This window comes from Chiloscyllium punctatum, chromosome 31 (genome assembly GCF_047496795.1).
Source record: "Chiloscyllium punctatum isolate Juve2018m chromosome 31, sChiPun1.3, whole genome shotgun sequence".
In the NCBI taxonomy this organism is placed as follows: Eukaryota; Metazoa; Chordata; class Chondrichthyes; order Orectolobiformes; family Hemiscylliidae; genus Chiloscyllium; species Chiloscyllium punctatum.
In genome coordinates this window covers 73,054,236-73,072,806 of record NC_092769.1, presented here as the reverse complement: position 1 = coordinate 73,072,806, position 18,571 = coordinate 73,054,236, and the positions used below count along the sequence as shown (strand labels likewise).

General features: G+C 49.6%; 1 protein-coding gene across 2 annotated transcripts in view; it reads right to left on the bottom strand.

Annotated features, from left to right (window-relative positions):
- The window catches only part of ccs (copper chaperone for superoxide dismutase), a 32,681-nt gene extending 19,464 nt beyond the window's left edge, over positions 1-13,217 (bottom strand). Inside the window, exons 1-4 of one of the 2 annotated variants that reach the window (XM_072551045.1) lie at positions 13,038-13,217; positions 10,554-10,626; positions 4,490-4,627; positions 3,614-3,791 (exon numbers count right to left, since the gene is read on the bottom strand). In XM_072551045.1, the coding sequence (XP_072407146.1) occupies positions 3,614-3,791; positions 4,490-4,627; positions 10,554-10,626; positions 13,038-13,058 (410 nt within the window). In that variant the 5' untranslated portion in view covers positions 13,059-13,217. The remainder of the gene's footprint in view (positions 1-3,613; positions 3,792-4,489; positions 4,628-10,553; positions 10,627-13,037) is intronic. The other variant, XM_072551044.1, reaches the window with a different exon arrangement.
- Positions 13,218-18,571: the final 5,354 nt, after the last annotated feature.

Genomic DNA, 18,571 nt, shown 5'->3' with positions numbered 1-18,571 from the left:
ACATCAGGAGCATTTCCGAACTGACAGCCAGACTACTGCGACCACTAGGACTCATAACAGCACACAAACCAACAGCCACGCTCAGACAACAACTCACCAGAACGAAGGACCCGATACCCAGCATGAGCAAAACCAATGTAGTGTACAAAATCCCATGCAAGGACTGCACAAAACACTACATAGGACAAACAGGAAGACAGTTAACAATCCGTATACATGAACACCAACTAGCCACGAAACGACACGACCAGCTATCCTTAGTAGCCACACACACAGACGACAAGCAACATGAGTTCGACTGGGACAACACTACTATTATAGGACAAGCCAAACAGAGAACAGCCAGGGAATTCCTAGAGGCATGGCACTCATCCACAGACTCTATCAACAAACACATCGACCTGGACCCAATATACCGGCCACTACAGCGGACAGCTGGAACTGACAACCGGAAGCAGCAGAGACAAATCACTATAAATGCCGGAGGAAAGATCACAGAAGCGCTTCACGGGAGGCTCCCAAGCACTGAGGATGTCACCGAGACAGGGGACGAAACGTCTGCAACACAAATTCCCAGTTTGGTGAACAGAACCACAACAATTGCAAGTAGATCATTAAATGATTGAGGTCAATTGATTAATGAATTGACGGGTAGAGCCTGGAGTGGGGGCTGTGTGCATTATATCCCCCACAAACTCCCTTTTAATTTGATCGCTTCCTCCCTCCTCTTACAGTTCCCCTATTTTTGTTAGTGCTGCACTGCCCCTAGAAGGCAGCACTTGCAAGATGTTCTTTTATCGAGTGACATGAACACTTCGATGTTGTGTTTACAATTTGATGACATAGATCTCCCTCAAGTGGAGGCAATGGCCTTGGTATTATCACTAGGCAATGCTCTGGGGACCTGGGTTCGAATCCTGCCACGGCAGAAATTGAATTCAATACATTTAAATAAGATTACTGGAACTAAGGGGCGGCACAGTGGCTCAGTGGTCAGCACTGCTGCCTCACAGCACCAGGGACCCAGGTTCGATTCCAGACTGGGGCAGTGTGGAATTTGCACATTCTCCCCGTGTCTGTGTGGGTTTCCTCCGGGTGCTCCGGTTTCCTCCCACAGTCCAAAGATGTGCAGGTCGGGTGAATTGGCCATGCTAAATTGTCCATAGTGTTAGGTGCATTAGTCAGGGGTGAATGTCGGGGGGGTGGGTTGCTCTTTGGAGGGTCGGTGTGGACTTGTTGGGCTGAAGGGCCTATTTCCACACTGTAGGGAATCTAATCTAATCTAAAACCATCATCAATTGTGAAAAATCCATCTGGTTCAATCATATCATTTACCTGACCTGGCCTAAGCATGACCCACAGAAACTTGGGTGACTCTTAATTATTAAGGGCGGCCGATAAATGCTGGCCTAGCCAGTATTGCCAGCACGTTGTGAATTAGTTTAAAAATAAAATTGATGCAGAGTCATAGTCATAGAGATGTACAGCATGGAAACAGACCCTTTGGTCCAACCTGTCCATGCCGACCAGATATCCCAACCCAATCTAGTCCCGTTTCCCAGCATCCAGCCCATATCCCTCCAAACCCTTCCTCTTTATATACCCATCCAGATGCCTTTTAAATGTTGTCATTGTACCAGCCTCCACCACTTCCTCTGGCAGCTCATTCCACACACGTACCACCCTCTGGGTGAAAAAGTTGCCCTTTAGGTCCCTTTTCTATCTTTCCCCTCTCACCCTAAACCTATGCCCTCTAGTTCTGGACTCCCTCACCTCACTTGATAAAAGACTTGGTCTATTTATCCTCTCCATGCCCCTCGTGAATCTATAAACCTCTATAAGGTCACCCCTCAGTCTCCGTCATTTGACTGTGAATGGGTAAAATATCTGTCACAGGATATTTAAAGAAAATATATAGATCTGTGTGGTGGGGTCCCTTACAATCACACCCAAACCACCCAAATGTTTGTTAGCGAAATGAAGTATTGCCTGTTGTACTATTTTCGGGAGAACAAAGGGGACTTGTGTGTACGCTGACTTTTATTGCTCAGCCCTTTGAGTATAGGAGTTGGGACGACATGTTGAGGTTGTACAGGATGCTGGTGAGGCCTCTTCTGGAGTCCTGTGTGTCCAGTCCTGGTCTTCCGGTAATGGGAAGGATAGTATTAAGCTGGAGAGGGTTTAGAAGAGATTGACAAGATGGTGCCAGGATTGGAATGCCAGCTTTCTAAAGAAAGGCAGGATAGGCTGGCATTCTTTTCACTGGCATGTACAAGTTTATAAAATCATGAGGTGTATAGATTAGATTCCCTACAGTGTGGAAACAGCCCCCACCCCCCCAGCCCAACAAGTCCACACCGACCCTCCGAAGAGTAACCCATTCCCCTACCCTAGATTTACCCCTGACTAACGCACCTAACACTACGGGCAATTCAGCACGGCCAATCCACCCTGACCTGCAGGTCTTTGCGGGAGGAAACCGGAGCACCCGGAGGAAACCCACGCAGACACGGGGAGAATGTGCAAACTCCACACAGACAGTCGCCCGAGGCTGGAATCGAACCCAGGTCCCTGGCACTGTGAGGCAGAAGTGCTAACCACTGTGCCACCGTGCCACCCCCTATAGATAGGGTAGTTGTCTTTTTCCTAGGATGGGGGAGTTTCAAGACTAGAGGGCACACATTTAAGATTAGATTAGATTACTTACAGTGTGGAAACAGGCCCTTCGGCCCAACAAGTCCACACCGACCCGCCGAAGCGCAACCCACCCAGACCCATTCCCTTACATTTACCCCTTCACCTAACACTATGGGGCAATTTAGCATGGCCAATTCACCTGACCTGCACATCTTTGGACTGTGAGAAGAAACTGGAGCACCCGGAGGAACCCCACGCAGACACGGGGAGAATGTGCAAACTCCACACAGAGTGTCACCTGAGGTGGGAGGTGAACCCGGGTCTCTGGCGCTGTGAGGCAGCAGTGCTAACCACTGTGCCACCGTGCCGCCCATGTGAGAGGAGAAAGATTTCAAAAAGACCTGATGGGTAAACGCTTTACACGGAGAGTGGTTCACGTGTGGAATGAACTTGCAGAGGAAGTGGTGGATGTGGGGACAGTTACAAGATTTAAAAGATATTTGGATAAGGACATGAATAGGAAAGGGTTTGGAGGGATATGGGCCAGGAGCAGGCAGGTGGGTCTAGTTTAGTTTGTGGTGATGGACTGGTTGGACTGAAGGGTCTGTTTCCATGCTGGATGACTCTATGACTACGTGAGGCTGAGTAATTAATAAACTCTAACCATCACAAAAACTCTCTTGGTTTCAGCTTCTCCAACAGGCTTAGATCCAGATGGATGTAGCATCACCCCCTCAAGGGACTGTTAGGGAATGGGGAAGGAAAATGTTAGGCCTTGCCCAGCAACACCCACAATGAAAAGGGTGTGGTCGCAGTTCACACCAAGGGTCAAGTAGGCTGGCAGTGCCAAGGCTCAGGAATTGAATGGGGTGCTAAAGGTCACGACTGTCAACATAGGAAGCTAAAAGGGATGGCAGGGGAACTACACCCCAATATCTCCCTGACACGCGCACACACTCCCCGGGAAACAGTGTACCTGAGGCAGGAGTTGGTCAGGTCTCCGAACTCGTGCACGTGCAGTCCGTGTTGGCCAGGTTTCAGACCATCGACTGTTCCCTCGATGAGGCACAGCTTCTCGGACAGCTGCAGGAATCGCACTGCACCCTTGATGTTGCCCTCTGGGCCCAGCATGGCCACAGCAGCACCCAGGTCCTCTGCAGAGAAACACCACAGTGCGCAGGTTAGACCTCTCCCTCTGCTCCTTTAGACTGAAGACAAGGTTCCCTCTACACTGTCCCCCCTCAAACTCTCCCCAGGACAGGGGCAGCACGGGGTCAGATACAGAGTAAAGCTCCCTATACACTGTCCCCCCATCAAACACTCCTTGCACAGGAACAACATGGGGTTAAACACAGAGTAAAAAGCTCCTTCAACACTATCCCATCAAATACTCCTTGGACAGGGACAGCACGGGGCTAGATACAGAGGAAAGCTCCCTGTACATTGTCCCCCATCAAATACTCCCAGGACAGGGACAGCACGGGGTTAGATACAGAATAAAGTTCCCTCTACATTGTGGCAAAAGTGAGGACTGCAGGTGCTGCCGATTAGAGTCAAGAGTGTGATGCTGGAAAAGCACAGCAGGTCAGGCAGCATCCGAGGAGCAGGAAAATCAATGTTTCGGATAAAACGTCCTGATGAGGAGCTTTTGCCTGAAACGTCGATTTTCCTGCTCCTCAGATGCTGCCTGACCTGCTGTGTCTTTCAAGCACCACACTCTTCCCTCTCCACTCTCTCCATTAAACACCCCCGGAACAGCAGGGGGTTAGATGCAGAGTAAAGCTCCCTCAATAATTCCCCTTTAACCACTCGCCTGGGTCTCGCAGTGAGAGTTCTTGGCTGTTGTACTCACTGAGAGTGGATGGGCCCATGCCTTTTAACACGGCCCGTCTGCCCGTGCTCTCTATCAGCTCCTGCACCTCCCTGGATGTCAGTGTCGTGTCGATTAGTACCTGCTCTGTGCTGACATCAATATCCACCGATTGGATTCCTGCAAGAAATCGGAGGCAGCTCATTACGAGAACAGCTTTTGCACCGACGACATGCTCTGTACCAGCTGTCCTGAACCGGGGGAAGGTGGTGAAATGGGCTTGTTACAGCCATTGATAATGCCCCCTCTCCCACTGACCTTTGAACTCTGAACCCCTCTCCCTCTGTTCATCCAGTAACAATTATATGGTGACGTGTGTACACACACACACACACAGTGCCTTCCTAACACCACACGTAGTTCAAGAGTGTGCCTCACCACTAAGTTCCCAATGACAACTAGGTCTGGGCAACAAATGCTGAGACTAGCCATGATTTGGAGATGCTGGTGTTGGACTGGGGTGTACAAAGTTAAAAATCACACAACACCAGGTTATAGTCCAACAGGTTTGATTGGAAGCACTAGCTTTCGGAGCGTCGCTCCTTCATCAGGTGGTAGTGGACAGCAGGTTGTGTCCTCCACTACCACCTGGTGAAGGAGCGACGCTCCGAAAGCTACTGTGCTTCCAATTAAACCTGTTAGACTATAACCTGGTGTTGTGTGATTTTTACCTTTGAGACTAGCCAGTGCTACTCTCAACCCGTGAGCAAACCACAGCGCAGATTTGAGGAGCAACATCTCATCTTCACACCAGACACTTCACAACCTTCTGGAGTTCAACTTCTTCAGATTGGGAATCCATTCCTTCCCTTCATTTTAGTTTTGCCGGGTTACATTCTGTGTCATCCCCTCTCCCCTCCCCGGTGGGACTGTCTGGTTTTTTTTTCACCGTCTGGCATCGTTGTTCGGCCATTCCCACAGTCCGATCACTTCATCCTGAATTATCGACATCCTTTCTCCCCCGGCACTCCAACACACTCCGCCCCCCCCCACTATTGCACAAATGCTGCCCCCTCCACGTCAGCTCTGAAGAACACTCATCCAGTCTCGAAACGTTAGCTTGCTCTCTCTCTCTCTCCTTGGATGCTGCCTGACCCTTTGTGACCTCCACCAGTTGGTTTGTTTTCAGCAATTAGCTCAGTTGCACAGGGTATAACGTACACACCCATACTGACAGACATGCAATCTCTCTCCCTCTCACACACACACACATTTTCACACTGTCACACACACGTTAAATATCACACACACCCCCAATTCACAATGATGCACACAATCTCATTTCTTCCCTCACAAGCACACATTACAAGACATTGCATACTCTGCCAGTGGTATGCAAACACTGAAATATTCACACACCCACATGTACATACACAATGTTAAACTCATACACACATAAATGGTACATGGATACATACACATTCTCTCTCATGTAGAGATTAATGTACACGATCAAACACACAATGAGTTACACCTTCACAGTGACACACACACCCACAAAGCCACATCTGCTCACACACAATGCAACACAGTGAACATACCAATATAAACTCATGGCTGATCTGATACTCTATATTGCTGCCTATCTCTGATAAACTTTCACCTCCTCGCTCAATGCGAATCTACCGAGCTCTGCCTTAAAATATTGAAAGTTTCTGTTTTCACTACCTTTCATGGAACAGCATTCCAAGCACAGTTAAAACTGAGGGATTAAAATGAAATCTCCTGCTCTCCATCTTAAATAGGTGACTGCACATTCTGTAACGCAAACCCCACTTTCTAAGTTCTCCAACAAGAGGAGACATGCGTCACTCCTGTGCACAGCAGGAAGGCGGTAATGCTACTGGGTCAGTAATCCAGAGGCCCAGCCTAATGTTCTGGGGATAAGGGTTCAAATCCCACCACGGCAGAGGCTGAAATCTGAATTTGATTAAAAACCTGAAATAAAATGCCAGCCCAAAGGTGACCCCTTCAAACGCCCTCTTGGGGAGGGCAATCTACCATCCTTACCTGGTCTGTCCTCTATGTGACGCCCAGGGCAATGTCACTGACTCTCAGTTGCTCTCTGTAATGGACAGGCCAACAGCTCAGTTCAAGAGGCAACCAGCAGTGGGTATTAAGTGCTGATGCAATGCCCACAGCCAATGAACAAACCTTTAAATGGTCCCCTCTGGTAGCTGTGTGTTTCAATCAAGCCATCCCTTAACCTTCCAAATGCAAACATCAAACACGGAGAGGCAAGTTGCAGGAGTGGGCCATCTGAGGTGTCAGATGAGCTTTGCCATTCAATATAACCATGGCTGATTGGTTTGGGTTTCAAATACCACGCTCCCGGCTACCCCTGGTAACCTTGGATCCCCCCCCGCCCTTTGATTTTCTTCTCCTTAGATTTAACAATCTCCTGCTTCCACCTTGAAAACATTCAGTGAGCTGGCACGGTGACTCAGTGGTTAGCACTGCTCCCTCACAGCACCAGGGACACGGGTTCGATTCTATCCTCGGGCTACTGACTGGATGGAGTTTGCACATTCTTCCTGTGTCAGCCTGGGTTTCCTCCCACTGTCCAAAGATGTGCAGGTTATAGTGGACTGGCTGTGCTAAATTGTCCCATAGTGTCCAGGGATGTGCAGGTTATAGTGGACTGGCCGTGCTAAATTGTCCCATAGTGCCCAGGGATGTGTAGGTTAGGGTGGGTTGGCAGTGCTAAATTGTCCGATAGTGCCCAGGGATGCGCAGGTTAGGGTGGATTGGCCATGCTAAATTGTCCCATAGTGCCCAGGGATGTGTAGGTTAGGGTGGGTTGGCAGTGCTAAATTGTCCCATAGTGCCCAGGGATGTGCAGGTTAGAGTGGATTGGCCGTGCTAAATTGCCCCATAGTGCCCAGGGATGTGCAGGTTAGGGTGGATTGGCCATGCTAAATTGTCCCATAGTGTCCAGGGATGTGCAGGTTAGGGTGGATTGGCAGTGCTAAATTGTCCCATATAGTCCATGGATGTGCAGGTTAGGGTGGATTGGCCATGCTAAATCGTCCCATAGTGCCCAGGGATGCGCAGGTTAGGGTGGATTGGCCATGCTAAATTTTCCCATAGTGCCCAGGGATGTGTAGGTTAGGGTGGATTGGCCATGCTAAATTGCCCCATAGTGCCCAGGGATGTGCAGGTTAGGGTGAATTGGCCGTGCTAACTTGTCCCATAGTGTCCAGGGATGTGCAGGTTATAGTGGACTGGCCGTGCTAAATTGTCCCATAGTGCCCAGGGATGTGTAGGTTAGGGTGGGTTGGCAGTGCTAAATTGTCCCATAGTGCCCAGGGATGCGCAGGTTAGGGTGGATTGGCCATGCTAAATTGTCCCATAGTGCCCAGGGATGTGTAGGTTAGGGTGGGTTGGCAGTGCTAAATTGTCCCATAGTGCCCAGGGATGTGCAGGTTAGAGTGGATTGGCCGTGCTAAATTGTCCCATAGTGTTCAGGGATGTGCAGGTTAGGGTGGATTGGCCGTGCTAAATTGTCCCGTAGTGCCTAGGGATGTGCAGGTTAGGGTGGATTGGCCGTGCTAAATTCTCCCATAGTGCCCAGGGATGTGTAGGTTAGGGTGGATTGGCCGTGCTAAATTTTCCCATAGTGCCCAGGGATGTGCAGGTTAGGGTGGATTGGCCGTGCTAAATTGTCCCAAAGTGTCCAGGGATGTGTAGGTTTGGGTGGATTGGCCATGCTAAATTGTCCCAAAGTGTCCAGGGATGTGTAGGTTTGGGTGGATTGGCCATGCTAAATTGTCCCAAAGTGTCCAGGGATGTGTAGGTTAGGTGAGTTAGCCATGGGGAACGTGGGATTGCGGGTCTTGGTTAAACACGAGCTCCCATTTGACAATACCACATGGACCCTTCCTGATTAATGATCAGTGCTAACACTTTCCCCACCAGACAGGAAGGAGGTTGGAGGAACACAGCAAGCCAGGCTGCATCAGGAGGTGAAAAAGTGGGCGTTTCAGGTGTACCCCTTGTTCAGGACTGGGATTGGGTGTGGGGGGAGCTGCAGATAAAGGAGATGGTGGGGGCAGGGTGGTGAAGTGGGGATAGGTGAAGACAGGTAGAGGGTACGACCTGGTTGGTCAATGGGAGGAATGAATCCGGTTGGTGGCAGGGAGCAGCGGAAGGCACGGGGAGGGCCTGGGAAGGGAGTCAGGGGATAGGAAGGGAGGGTATTTGAAATTGGAGAACTCAACGTTGAGTCCTCCGGGCTGTAGGCTGCCCGTGCAGAAGGCGAGGTGTTGTTCCTCCAATTTATGGTGCGGTTCATTGTGGCAATGGAGGAGGCCAAGGATGGTCATGTCAGAAAGGGAGTGGGAAGGGGAATTAAAATGGGCGATAACTGGTTGGCCCCTGTGGGCCTGGCTGAGACGCTCAGCGAAACGTTCCCTAAGTTTACGTTCGGTCTCCCCGATGTAGAGGAGACCACATTGGGAGCACCTGATGCAGTAAATGAGGTTGGGAGAGAGGCAGGTGAACCTCTGTCTCACCTGAAAGGACTGTGGCTCAAGCTGTGTCCCCTCTTGAACTTCACAATGTCACACTGACACACACAGACGCTCACACGCTTACAGAAAGGGCACACGGTTTCCCGAAAGAACCACGCACACATCTGAAGAGGATAGCATAAAATGCTGAAGAGGTGTTGATAGCCTCGATGAATGCCCCCAGCCACCTCACCGTGAACAGATCTGGGCACTTTCGGAAGGACACATTGGCCCGGGAGGGAATACAGCGTAGGTTTACAAGAATGATACCTGGGCTTCAGGGGTTGAGTCATGATAACGGATTATACTTTTCGGGCCTGTTTTCTCTGGAATTAAGGGTTGACCAGATTGAAATCTTCATTCTCTTAACAGGAAAAGACAGAGGAGATAAACTATTTCAACTGGTTGGGGATGAGGGGACACAGTTTGAGGACCGGGACCAGACCATTCAGAAGACATGTTAGGGAGCACATACACATACAAAGAATCATTAAATCTGAGCATTCCTCGTGTGGAAGCAGGTCATTTGTCCCATCAGGCCCACATGGACCCTCTGAAGAGCATCCCACCATAACCCTACTCTATCCCTGTAACCCTGCATTGCTCATGGCTAACCCACCCAGCCAGCACATCCCTCGACACTATGGGCAATTCAACATGGCCAATCCAGCCTAACCTGCACACCCCTGGGTAATTCAGCACGGCCAATCCACCCTAACCTGCACACCCCTGGGTAATTCAGCACGGCCAATCCACCCTAACCTGCACACCTCTGGGTAATTCAGCACGGCCAATCCACCCTAACCTGCACACCCCTGGGTAATTCAGCACGGCCAATCCAGCCTAACCTGCACACCCCTGGGTAATTCAGCACGGCCAATCCACCCTAACCTGCACATCACTGGGTAATTCAGCACGGCCAATCCACCCTAACCTGCACACCCCTGGGTAATTCTACACGGCCAATCCACCCTAACCTGCACACCCCTGGGTAATTCTACACGGCCAATCCACCCTAACCTGCACACCCCTGGGTAATTCAGCATGGCTAATCCACCCTAACCTGCACATCTTTGAACTGTGGGAGAAAACCCATGCAGTCACGGGGAGAATACGCAAACTCCACACAGACAGTAGCCCGAGGGTCCATGGCACAGTGAGGCAGCAGTGTTAACCCACTGAGACACCATGCCGCCCCAAAGGGTGGTAGAGGTTTGGAACTCTCTTTCACAAGCGGCAGTTGATGCCAGATCCGTGGTTAGTTTTAACTCTAAGATCGATACGGTTTTGTTAAGAAAAGGGATATGCAGTTAGGCCACAAATCTGCGATGCTGTCAGTGAATGGCAGAACGGGCTTGAAGGGCTGAATGGCCTATTCCTTATGTTCACTGATGCGCACAGACGTACAAACACTTGAGGGTTCGCCTCAGTGAGGGGTCAGAGAGCAGTCAGTCTCCTGAATCACAGCAGGGGGAGAAGAGGGTGCTTTACGTCATGAACGATTTGGAACCACGCAGTCTCAGGAAGAAACTTACCACTAACTCCAGACAAGGCACTCCTGACAGCGTTGGCACAGCTCTCGCAGCTCATCTGCACCGCAAACTCCAACTAAATACAGTTAAAAACATTCAAAACAGCAGGTTAGTCTGGATTGGCCATGCTAAATTATCCATAGTGTCCAGGGATATGGTGGCTAGGTGGGTTAGCCATGGGAAATACAGGGTTACTGGGGAAGTGGGAATCTCTTTGGAGGGTCAGTGTGGACTTGTTGGGCCAAATGGCCTGATTTCACACTGTGGGGATTCTGTGATTCTATTTGAAGGGGCAGCACAGTGGATAGCACTGCTGCCTCACAGCACCAGGGTCCCACGGGCGACTGTCTGTGTGGAGTTTGCACGTTCTCCCCGTGTCTGCGTGGGTTTCCTCTGGGTGCTCCGGTTTCCTCCCACAGTCCAACGATGTACAGGTCAGGTGAATTGGCCAGGCTAAATTGCCCATAGTGTTAGGTGCATTAGTCAGAGGGAAATGGGCCTGGGATGGTTACTCTTCGGAGGGTCAGTATGGACTGGTTGGGCCAAAGGGCCTGTTTCCACACTGTAGGGAATCTAATCTAAAAGAAAACGTGTATTTGTGTAGTGCCTGTAACATCCCTAGACTCTTCACGGACACCCAAAAACCAGGCCCCGAACGCAGAACTAAATATATTAGGGGCAACACATCAAAAACTTGGTCAAGAAAAAAATGGTTACAGTCTTAAAGGAAGGGAGGAGAGGCTGAGGGAGGGAAATCCAGAACGCAGGATCCTCCAATCACTGAATGATCCAGCCACCGCCAATGATGGGGTGATGGAAACGGGGGTGGGGGGGGTTGCTCAAGAGGTTGGAATTGGAGGAAGACAGATCTCAGAGGGTTGCAGGGGATGGGTGAAGGCCAGTGAGGGATTTCAAAACGAGGATGAGGTCTTTAAATTCAAAAGGCATGAGTCAGGAGCGTGATGGAATATTCCCCACTTGCACCTGAATGAGTGCACCTCCAACAACACTCAAGAAGCTCGACACCATCCAGGACAAAGCAACTCCAACTGAAGTTACCGCCTCACTCCATTCACTTTGGATCGATTTGCAACACAACCTATTCCAGTCCTCTCTCCCTGCCTTGACACATGGGGTTGGAATATTTATCCAAAAGCATCCACTCCCTCCACCACTGGCGCTCAGTAGCAGCAGTGTGTACCATCTACAAGATGCACTGCGGAAATTCACCAAAGATCCTCAGGCAGCACCTTGCAAACCCATGCCCACTCTTCTATTTGGAAGGACAAGGGGCAGCAGATACATAGGAACACCACCTTCAAGTTCCCCTCCAAGTTACTCACCGTCCTGACTTGGAAATATAATTGGCCGTTCCATCACTGACACTGGGTCAAAATGCTGGAATTCCCCTCTAAGGACAGCAGCGGTTCAAGAAGGCAGCACACCCCCACCTTCTCAAGGGGCAACTAGGGATGGGGGCAATAAATGCTGGGCCCAGCCAGCAACACACACATCCCACATATGAATTTTTTTTTAAATAGACGGCTCCTGAATTAGGAGTGAGCATGGATCTGAGAGCAATGTGGGTGAACAGGGCAGGAATTGGTGTATGGTAAGGGTTAAAGATTTATCTAGGAAAAGGATCAAGATTACAGAGAAAGCGTGAGGGCGTGCTTAGATTTAGGGGCCAGGGAACTAAATACACTCCAGCCAGTCTCTATCACAACCGGATGGTGTAGCAAATGATCACTTGTACAAAATAACACTTAATTGCTTTTTGACCATTTCTCCGCCTTACAAGATGATTAACTCTGAGACAATGCTGGGAAAAGTTGCAAGGAAGTTGGTGGCAGAAATAAAGCTTCCCCCCCCAAAGTGCCAGGTACATTTATATAGCACCTCTCCCCATCCCCGGGGGGCGTCCTAAAAATGCTTTACACTCAAAGGAAGGAGAAGCGGTAGCTACACTGTGCACAGCAAGTTGTCCCAAGGAAGATCCTTTGCACTCCCACCTTGATAACTCACTTGGGGCAGCGCTTAGAAAGCTAGTGCTTCCAATTGAACCTGTTGGACTATGACCTGGTGTTGTGTGAGTTTTCACTTGCAAAAGTAAACAAATGACTCTGCAATCAATTTGTCAGAAAGCTTCTCCCAATATAAAGAAACAGAACCATTCTTGCTTATTTCCCTCCCCCAGAAAACAGTCCCTTCCTTCCTGCCTCTCCCTTCCCCCAAAACACCGCAATTATAAAATGAAATAACAGCCCGGGGGCTTTAAATATTCCAACCCCATGCGTCAAAGGCAGGGAGAGAGGTCGAGAACAAGCTGCGTTGCAAATCGATCCAAAGTGAATGGAGTCAGGCAGCAACTTTAGTCATCACAGGCGCCACGCAATGCAACACAGCGTTCAGTTTCACAAAGCAAAATGGGACAGGGGGTAAACATTTCACGCTCAAACATCGCTCATCACGCACAAGCCCCGCTACCTTGCTGCTAGTGGCTGCCATCTTCCACTCCCTTCCGGCTTCTGGACTCCCTCCCAGCGTTAAAAGAGGGCACGCGTTTCATGTGAGTCCCTGTTGTTGACTGCACTGCACTCTGCTGAACGCGGGCATGTATCGCTTCGAAATGTCAACCTATTGAACAAAACAAAATGTCAAAACTTTAGGGGATTTCCCCCCCTAACCAGCCCTGCTCAGAGGCGTCATGAGCTTTTCCAGCAATTTCTGTTTCCCATGTGTACAGCATTCTTTCAGTTTTGTTTTTTATTTAGTCTGAACAGAAGCTCTGTGCTGTAAGAGGGGAAGTGCTGGAGGCTGGTTCAATGACAATCTTTTTAAACAGGCATCTGGATGGGTGTATGAATAGGAAGGGTATAGGCCAAGTGCTGGCAAGTGTTGGAGGCTGAGGGGTGACCTTATAGAGGTTTATAAACTCTCGAGGGCATAGATAGGATAAATAGACAAGGTTTTTTTCCCCCTGGGGAGGGGGAGCTGAAAATGTGTTGCTGGAAAAGCGCAGCAGGTCAGGCAGCATTCCAAGGAGCAGGAGAATCGACGTTTCGTGCCCGCAAGAAGGGCTCACGCCCGAAACGTCGATTCTCCTGTTCCTTGGATGCTGCCTGACCTGCTGCGCTTTTCCAGCAACACATTTTCAGCTCTGATCCCCAGCATCTGCAGTCCTCACTTTCTCCTGGGGAGGGGGAGTCCAGAACTAGAGGGGCATTGGTTTAGGGTGAGAGGGGAAAGATATAAAAGAGAACAAAGGGGCAACTTTTTCACGCAGAGGGTGGTACGTGTGTGGAATGAGCTGCCAGAGGATGTGGTGGAGGCTGGTACAATGACAACATTTAAAAGGCATCTGGATGGGTATATGAATGGGAAGGGTTTGGAGGGATATGGGCCGGGTACTGGCAGGTGGGACTAGATTGGGTTGGGATATCTGGTTGACATGGACAGGTTGGGCCGAAGGGTCTGTTTCCATGCTGTACATCTATGACTCTGTGACAGGCAACACTTGTTCCCATGAACTGGATTATACTCTTCCCCTTTATCCTTCACTCCTTTAATACTCCACACCGCCCCCCCCCCCGATCTTCCACACCCTGTAATAATTTCACCCTCATCCTCCACATCTTTTAAAATTTCACCCAGTCTGATCCCAGCTTCCCCTGCATTCTTGAATCCCCCACCCATCTAAACCCACGCTCGCTGTCACTCCCCACACCCTCTCAGATCCCGCCCAGTGTAATCATGTTCAGACCCTGACACTTTTTAATACTCATCACCATCCAGTTCTACTCTCCATCTGACTTCCCCCATATCCTTTAATGTCTCATCCCACTCTCCTCCTCACTGCCACACTCTTTTGTCGTGATTGTGACGATGTCAGCCAGGCGGACCTCATCGAATCTGAGCTCCCTGAGTGGGGCTGTTAACCTGGCCCAAATCAGGGAGTCCTGGCTGACAGATAGAAACCGGAGTGTCACAGTGGGCCCTATATAGACTGCTACTGCACACCATCTACCTCTTCTCCCTCATCCACCGCTCAGACACACCTTGACGTGCCCATTTACCACCAGGCAGTGGGGATCCCCAGTGGAGGGCTCTCTACGCGGGAGTCCTCCCCCTTTCTCTCGAGGATCTGGGGTGGAGGGTGCTGCACACAGTGGTCCCCTGTAACCGCAGATTGCAGTGGTTCACGGACTCCCAGCCCAACTCCATGTATATATTGGGTGTGGGTGTTTGCACCCCCTTTTTGATTTTCTGAAAAACCTCCTCCTCTCCTTTTGGCTGCACTTCAGTCCCACGCTCCTGATCTTCGGGCACCCGGTACGGAGGAGGGAGGGCAGGTCCGAAGACCTCCTCGTGGGTCTGCTCCTGGGCCTGGCCAAACTGGCCATCAACAGGTCCAGGCAGCGGGCCGTGGAGGGGGTCGTTAGGGCCGACTGCCTGCCCCTCTTCCGGGGTTACGTTAGAGCCCGGGTGTCCTTGGAGAAGGAGCACGCGGTATCCACCAACACTCTGGAGCTGTTCAGGGAGAGGTGGGCGCCGCAGGGACTGCATTATTTCCCTCTCCAACTCAATTATGATTTAATCCCTGTCCTCCCCTTCAGTGTTTGATCACAGCATTGCCCTTTGATGTGAAGGGCAGTGCTAGTCACTGGCCATTTGGGTGTTTCCTTTCTTCCTGGTGGGGGAAACTGAATAAAGATTCGTGCCCCTTGTGTCTTTCACTGTGTCTCAAAAAAGAAAGAAGAGAGAAAAAAAGACAGGAGTGTCAGACATCCTGTCACTCTGAGAGTTGGCTCTTAGGGAGCTGGATCAGTGTCAAGGTAATGGGAAGTCGGTCTCTATGAAATGATTTCACCTTTAATATCTCAGTGTAACCCTATTCACCCATTGACCCTTTCATATTCACCTAGTCCAATGGCACTAAGATGCTGCTGTGCTTTTTTTCCGGTGCCACACTTTATCGACTCTGACTTCTCCAGCATCTGCCCACCTTGAAGAAGTTTTCCTACCTCCTCTGCAGAGATCTCAGCGAGTCTCTTTCCAACTGCAACCCACTGGTCATCTCCTCCGCCCTGAAGCAGAGATGCTGCCTGACGTACTGTGCTTTCCCTAGTGCCATACTCTATTGACAATGCCATTCTCCTCCTCACATTCCAAATCCTCTAATATCATTCCTCATCTGTAGTAAATGTTCAGACGATACAAAGACTAATTGAGTTGTGGATAGTGTAGAGGTTGTCAAAGGATGCAGTGGGATATAGGTAAGTTGCAGATAGGGGTGGAGAAATGGCAGATGGAAATTAATCTGAGATGCTGCATTGAGTCATAGAGATGTACAGCACAGAAACAGACCCTTCGGTCCAACCCGTCCATGCCGACCAGATATCCCAACCCAATCTAGTCCCACCTGCCAGTGCTCGGCCCATATCCCTCTAAATCCTTCCTATTCATATACCCATCCAAGTGCCTCTTAAATGTTGTCATTGTCCCAGCCTCCACCACTTCCTCTGGCAGCTCATTCCATACACGTACCCCCCTCTGTGTGAAAAAGTTGCCCCTTAGGTCTCTTTTATATCTTTCCCCTCTCACCCTAAACCTATGCCCTCTAGTTCAGGACTCCCTGACCTCAGGGAAAAGACTTTGCCTATTTACCCTACCTATGCCCCTCATAATTTTGTAAACCTCTATAAGGTCACTCCTCAGCCTCCGACGCTCCAGGGAAAACAGCCCCAGCCTGTTCTCCCTATAGCTCAAACCCTCCAATTTTGGTAACATCTTTGTCAATCCTTTCTGAACCCTTTCAAGTTTCACAACATCTTTCTGATAGGATGGAGACCAGAATTGCATGCAATATTCCAACAGTGGCCTAACCAATGTCCTGTACAGCCGCAACATGACCTCCCAACTCTTGCACTCAATACACTGACCAAGAAAAGAAAGCATACCAAACGCCTTCTTCACTATCCTATCTACCTGCGACTCCACTTTCAAGGAGCTATGAACCTGCACTCCAAGTTCTCTTTGTTCAGCAACACTCCCTAGGACCTTACTATTAAGTATATAAGTCCTGCTAAGATTTGTATTAGATTAGATTAGATTCCTTACAGTGTGGAAACAGGCCCTCCGGCCCAACAAGTCCACACCGCCCCGCCGAAGCGTAACCCACCCATACCCCTACATCTACATCTACCCCTTACCTAACACTATGGGGCAATTTAGCATGGCCAATTCACCTGACCTGCACATCTTTGGACTGTGGGAGGAAACCGGAGCACCCGGAGGAAACGGGGAGTGTAGAAGAGTAACCCATCCAGACCCATTCCCCTACCCTATTACTCTGCATTTATCCCTGACTAATGCACCTCACCTGCATCCCTGAATACTATGAGCAATTTAGCATGGCCAATTCACCCAACCTGCACACAGACACAGGGAGAATGTGCCAACTCCACACAGATGCTCACCTGAGGCTGGAATCGAACCTGGAACCCTGGCGCTGTGAGGCAGCAGTGCTAACCACTGAGCCACCATGTTGCCTCAGGCAGGACTCGAAACAGCATTAATGGACAGAGGGATCTTGGGGTTCAACTCCATAGCTCCCTGAAAGTGGCCATGCAAGTGGATAGGATGGTAAAGAAGGCGTTTGCCAAGCTTGCCTTTATTGGTCAGGGAACTGAGTACAAGATTCAGGATGTCATGTTATATGACTTTGGCTAGGCCACACTGAAAGTATTGTGTTCAATTCTGGTCGCCACACTAAAGGAAGGATGTGGAGGTTTTGGAGTGGGTGCAAAAGAGATTTACTAGGATGCCTCCTTGATTAGAGGATATGAGCTGTAAGAGAGGCTGGAAAAACTCAGGTCGTTTTCTCTGGAGGCTGAGGGGAGACTTGATAGAAGGCTATCAAATTATGAGATGCACAGATATAGGGTTGATGGTCAGAATCGTTTTCCCAGAGTTGAAATGTCTAATAATGGGGAGCATGCACTTAAGGTGAGAGGGGGAAAGGTCCAAAGGAGATGTGAGGGGCAAGTTGTTTTTACACAGAGAGTGGAACACACTGCCTGGGATGGTGGTGAAGACAGATACAATAGGGGTGTTTAGGGGACTTTAGATAAGTACATGAATAAGAAAGACACGGAGGGGTATGGACCAAGGGCAGGTCGAAAGGATTAGTTTAATTTGCCATCATGTTCGGCACAACATCATTGGCCAAAGGGCCCACTCCTGTGCTGTATTGTTACATGTTCTCATCTGCTATCCCCTTCACCGCCTGCATCCTTTATTATCCCACCTGAACTCAACCCATTCTCCCCCTGACACTCCACCCTCTTTATACCTCACTCAATCTAATCACATTCCCCCCCTCATTCTGCAAACCTTTATATAATCAACTGTCAAATTCCATTCTGCTCCTTCGTAATTGTACCCTTTAATATTCGACTCTGTTTATCCCACTCTGTACCTGCACCCCATCTCCTTTAACATCCCACACAATCTATTCCCACTGTCCCATCACCCATTAATATTCCCAATTATTCTTACCTCTCTTTTCTCTTTAATGCCCCACCTTGTTGAATTCTATTTTTCTTGTAAAATGCACTTACTGTACTCCCCCGTGGCTTTTGTGAGTACAGGAGGAATGGTTAGTAAGTTTGCAGATGACACCGAAATTGGTGGTGTAGTGGACAGTGAAGAAGGTTATCTCAGAGGACCATCATCAGATGGAGGAGTGGCAGATGAAGTTTAATTTATATGTGAGATGTTACATTTTGGTAAGGTAAATCAGGGCAGGAATTATACACTTAATGGTAGGGTCCTAGGGAGTGTTGCTGAGCAAAGAGACCTTGAAGTGCAGGTTCACAATTCCTTGCAGGTGGAGTCACAGGCAGACAGGGTACACTTGCCTTTATCGACCAGAGCATTGAGTATAGGAGTTGGGAGGTCATGTTGTGGCTGTACAGGATATTGATTAAGCCACTTTTGGAATACCACATTCATACCTG